This window comes from Castor canadensis, chromosome 7 (assembly GCF_047511655.1).
Source record: "Castor canadensis chromosome 7, mCasCan1.hap1v2, whole genome shotgun sequence".
In the NCBI taxonomy this organism is placed as follows: Eukaryota; Metazoa; Chordata; class Mammalia; order Rodentia; family Castoridae; genus Castor; species Castor canadensis.
This window is the reverse complement of record NC_133392.1, coordinates 140,412-143,670: the sequence shown is the minus strand read 5'-3', so window position 1 is coordinate 143,670 and position 3,259 is coordinate 140,412. Positions and strand designations below refer to the sequence as shown.

Genomic DNA, 3,259 nt, shown 5'->3' with positions numbered 1-3,259 from the left:
TTGTGAGACTCCTTTGGCTGTCATTCTTGAGGACAAAAGTTCTGAAGTCAAGTGAAAAAAACGTAATGAGCAGCTTGGACAAATTATAGCTAAAATCTCTCAGTTTGGTTCTCCTTTCCCAGTCTTGCTTTCTCTGTCTCTCACTCTGAATGTCTCTGTCTCTCTCTGCCTCTCTGTTCTTGTCTTTCCCTGTCTTTGTCTCTCTCTGACTCTGTGTCTCTGTCTGCACTTTGTCTCTGTTTCCGTCTTTCCATGTCTCATCTCTGTCTGTCTCTCTATGACTCTTTCTGCCTCTGTCTCTTTCACTGTTTTGCTGTCTTTCTCTATCTCTCTCTTTCTGTGAATCTCTGTGTCTCTCTGTATCTCTCTCTATGTGACTCTGTGTCTCTCTGACTCTCTGTGCTTTGTCTCTACTTCTTTCTCTATCTGTCTGTCCCTGTATCATATCTGTCTCTCTTTCTGCCTCTCTGTTTCTGTCTTTCCCTGTCTTGCTGTTTCTGTCTCTCTCACTCTCTCTGTATCTCTGTCTTTGTCTTTGTCTCCCTCTGATTATCTCTGCATCTGTCTTTCTGCCATGTTGTCTCTGTTTCTGTCCCCCTTCCTTTCCTGTCTGTTTTTATGACATATTGTTTCTCAGTGTCTGTCTCTCTCTGTCTCTCTCCCAGTCTCTCTCTCTCCTCTCTCACTGTCCTCCTTCCTTCTCAGTATAACACATCCCTGGCTGAAATGAATGAGCACCTTTCATGGCAGTAAGCACATTCTCATGGCTGACATCATCTGTCATTCTCTGGCTATCCTCACAGGAACATGTCCTTGTAATATTCACTGAAGGTCGTACACCTCCCAGATATTGCCCCTAAAGCAGACAGAGGAGGAGAGACAAGAGCTAAGCCAACTCCAGGGAATAGTTTGCCAAGGCCCCAGCTTTATAAAGCTGTATGACATTAATGTTTTAAAATTAAGTGGATGTGGTCCAGTGATATATTTACAAATGGAAAATTAAAAATAAGCACAGTATTCCCAAGTTTAAGCAATAACTTATATAAAAATCCAAGCATTATCTCATGATTTGGAAGTTGGCACACTTGAGCCTGAGATGACAGTTTAAGATTTATCTGGGATCCCTATCCTGTGCTAAAAGTTTTACCTGTAGGTCAGGTGCACCTCTGTTTTTGGGGTGGGTGGAACTGCATAGGGGGAGGGCAGAGGGTCTGCAGTTGAGAGGGGCTCAGTCCTGCACAAGGGGAGGGAGGAGGGTCTGGTTGACCTACAGACAGGTCTTGCTGCACCAAATCCAGTGACACCAGCTGAGTGACATCAATGTCTGATGGTAAGTGCACGGGTGGCATGTGAGGACACTTGGCTGACCTCAACAGGTGCTGTTGAATGTGACAAGATGAGGTAGGGGGCATTTTGTTTGATAGCTTTTCTCATTCCCTTATATGTTCCTAGCCATGCTGAGCAGCTGTATGGGCAGTAAACATGACCTCTGCCATTTCCCAAAAGGAAGCAGACCTCAGTCCCCTGTGAAACCCCCTTCCTATGCATGCCAAGAGCTCCCTGTGGGCTGGGAAAGGACCCATCCAAATGAAGCAGGAAGCCAAGTCCCCAGGGAACAGGGAGAAGGAGGTCACCACACCCTGAACAATGTCTCTACCTGCAGTGTTTGGTTGCACAGAGCTACATTTTTACCCCATGTTTGAAATTCTGCCTCTAAGTGTGCACACACATTGAGGGGTGGGCTCTTCAGAATAAGCTGAAACTGTGGTGTTTCTTCTCTCTCCAGTCTGTCAGAGCCACCAACACCAAGCAGCTGCCCCTGAGCATCTGAGACCCACTCCGGTCCTGAAATGAATCAGATGCTGGTCACTGAGTTCCTCATCCTGGGATTCTCAGAAACACCTCGCCTGCAAGGGCTTCTCTTCCTTGGCTTCCTCTGCCTCTACACTGCTGCCCTCTCTGGAAACCTGCTCATAGTGATGGCCATCAGCGCCAGCCCAGCCCTGCACACCTCCATGTACTTCTTCCTGGTGAACCTGGCTGCAGTGGACATCCTCTGCACCTCCACCATCCTGCCCAAGCTGCTGGACTGCATGGTGGCTGGGAGGACCATCTCCTATTGGGGCTGCATGGCCCAGCTCTTCTTCTTCACCTGGTCAATGGGGGCCAAGCTGTTGCTCTTCTCTGCCATGGCCTATGACCGCTATGTGGCCATCTGCTGGCCACTGCACTACAGCACGCGGATGGACACTTGGGTTTGTGTGCTCCTGGCCATGGTTGTGTGGACCATCAGTCTGACCAACACCAGTGTGCACACTGGCCTCATGCTGCACCTGCCATTCTGTGGCTCCAACGTGGTCGAACACTTCTTCTGCGAGATCCCCCCACTTCTGAAGCTCTCCTGCGCCCCGACATGCCTGAACGAGGCCATGGCCTTCACTGTAGATGTGTTCCTGGCTGTGGGGAACTTCTCAGTGACAGTCCTCTCCTATTGCTTCATCGTGGCCAGTATCCTGCATATCCGCTCGGCCGAGGGCAAGCGGCGTGCCTTCTCCACCTGCTTTGCCCACCTCGTGGTGGTCACCATGTACTACTCCACTGTCATCTACACCTACATCCGCCCCTCGTCCAGCTACTCACTGCAAAAGGACAAAGTGGTGTCTGTCATCTACACGTCTGTGGCACCCACCCTGAACCCTGTCATCTACACTTTGAGGAACAAGGACGTCAAAGTCGCACTCAGGAGACTTCTGTCCTGAAAATGAGCCTGCATGAACCTACTGCCCTGCTCTGTGGCACTGGGGACTACAGGAGTTTGGGTGACACTACTTTGTGACTGTGTTCTCTGTTCATGGACAGTGGCAGCCTTTGCCTCTGTTACAGATGCAGGTTAGCCCAGTGCTGGGGAGCTGATGGGAGCTGGGGCTTTAGGAGGATGTGTTGTCCTGTAAACAAAGTTTTCAGGAATAGTCTGTTTCCAAATTCTACCACCTTTAATGGAGACACTTTGACAAGGCTCTTGCCAAATTTACTACATGAACTTGCTGTGGGCCCAGTGTGACAGGATATAGGGTTGCTTCTTCCTTCCTTTCTGTTCGATGGACTCCAACAATACCAGCTGGTGGCTTCCTGGTCAGACCTGGCTCTGGGCTCAGGAAAGTTTGGGCACCAGAGAAGTCTCTGGAAGGGAACCTCATAGAAACCCAATCCCTTGCCATTTCCCCTGACAGATAACAAAACAGGGCTGGGTGCAGGGTGT

General features: G+C 49.7%; 1 protein-coding gene across 1 annotated transcript; it reads left to right on the top strand.

The window, feature by feature from the left end:
* The first annotated feature begins 1,850 nt into the window (after positions 1-1,850).
* On the top strand, positions 1,851-2,759 carry LOC109701190 (olfactory receptor 13G1-like). Its single transcript, XM_020186623.2, has one exon. The coding sequence runs from the start codon at positions 1,851-1,853 to the stop codon at positions 2,757-2,759; it is 909 nt and encodes a 302-aa protein (XP_020042212.2).
* The last annotated feature ends 500 nt before the right edge of the window (positions 2,760-3,259 follow it).

Coding starts and splice junctions, on each gene's coding strand:
- LOC109701190 (XM_020186623.2), top strand. CDS start 1,851: ATGAATCAGATGCTGGTCACTGAGTTCCTCATCCTGGGATTCTCAGAA.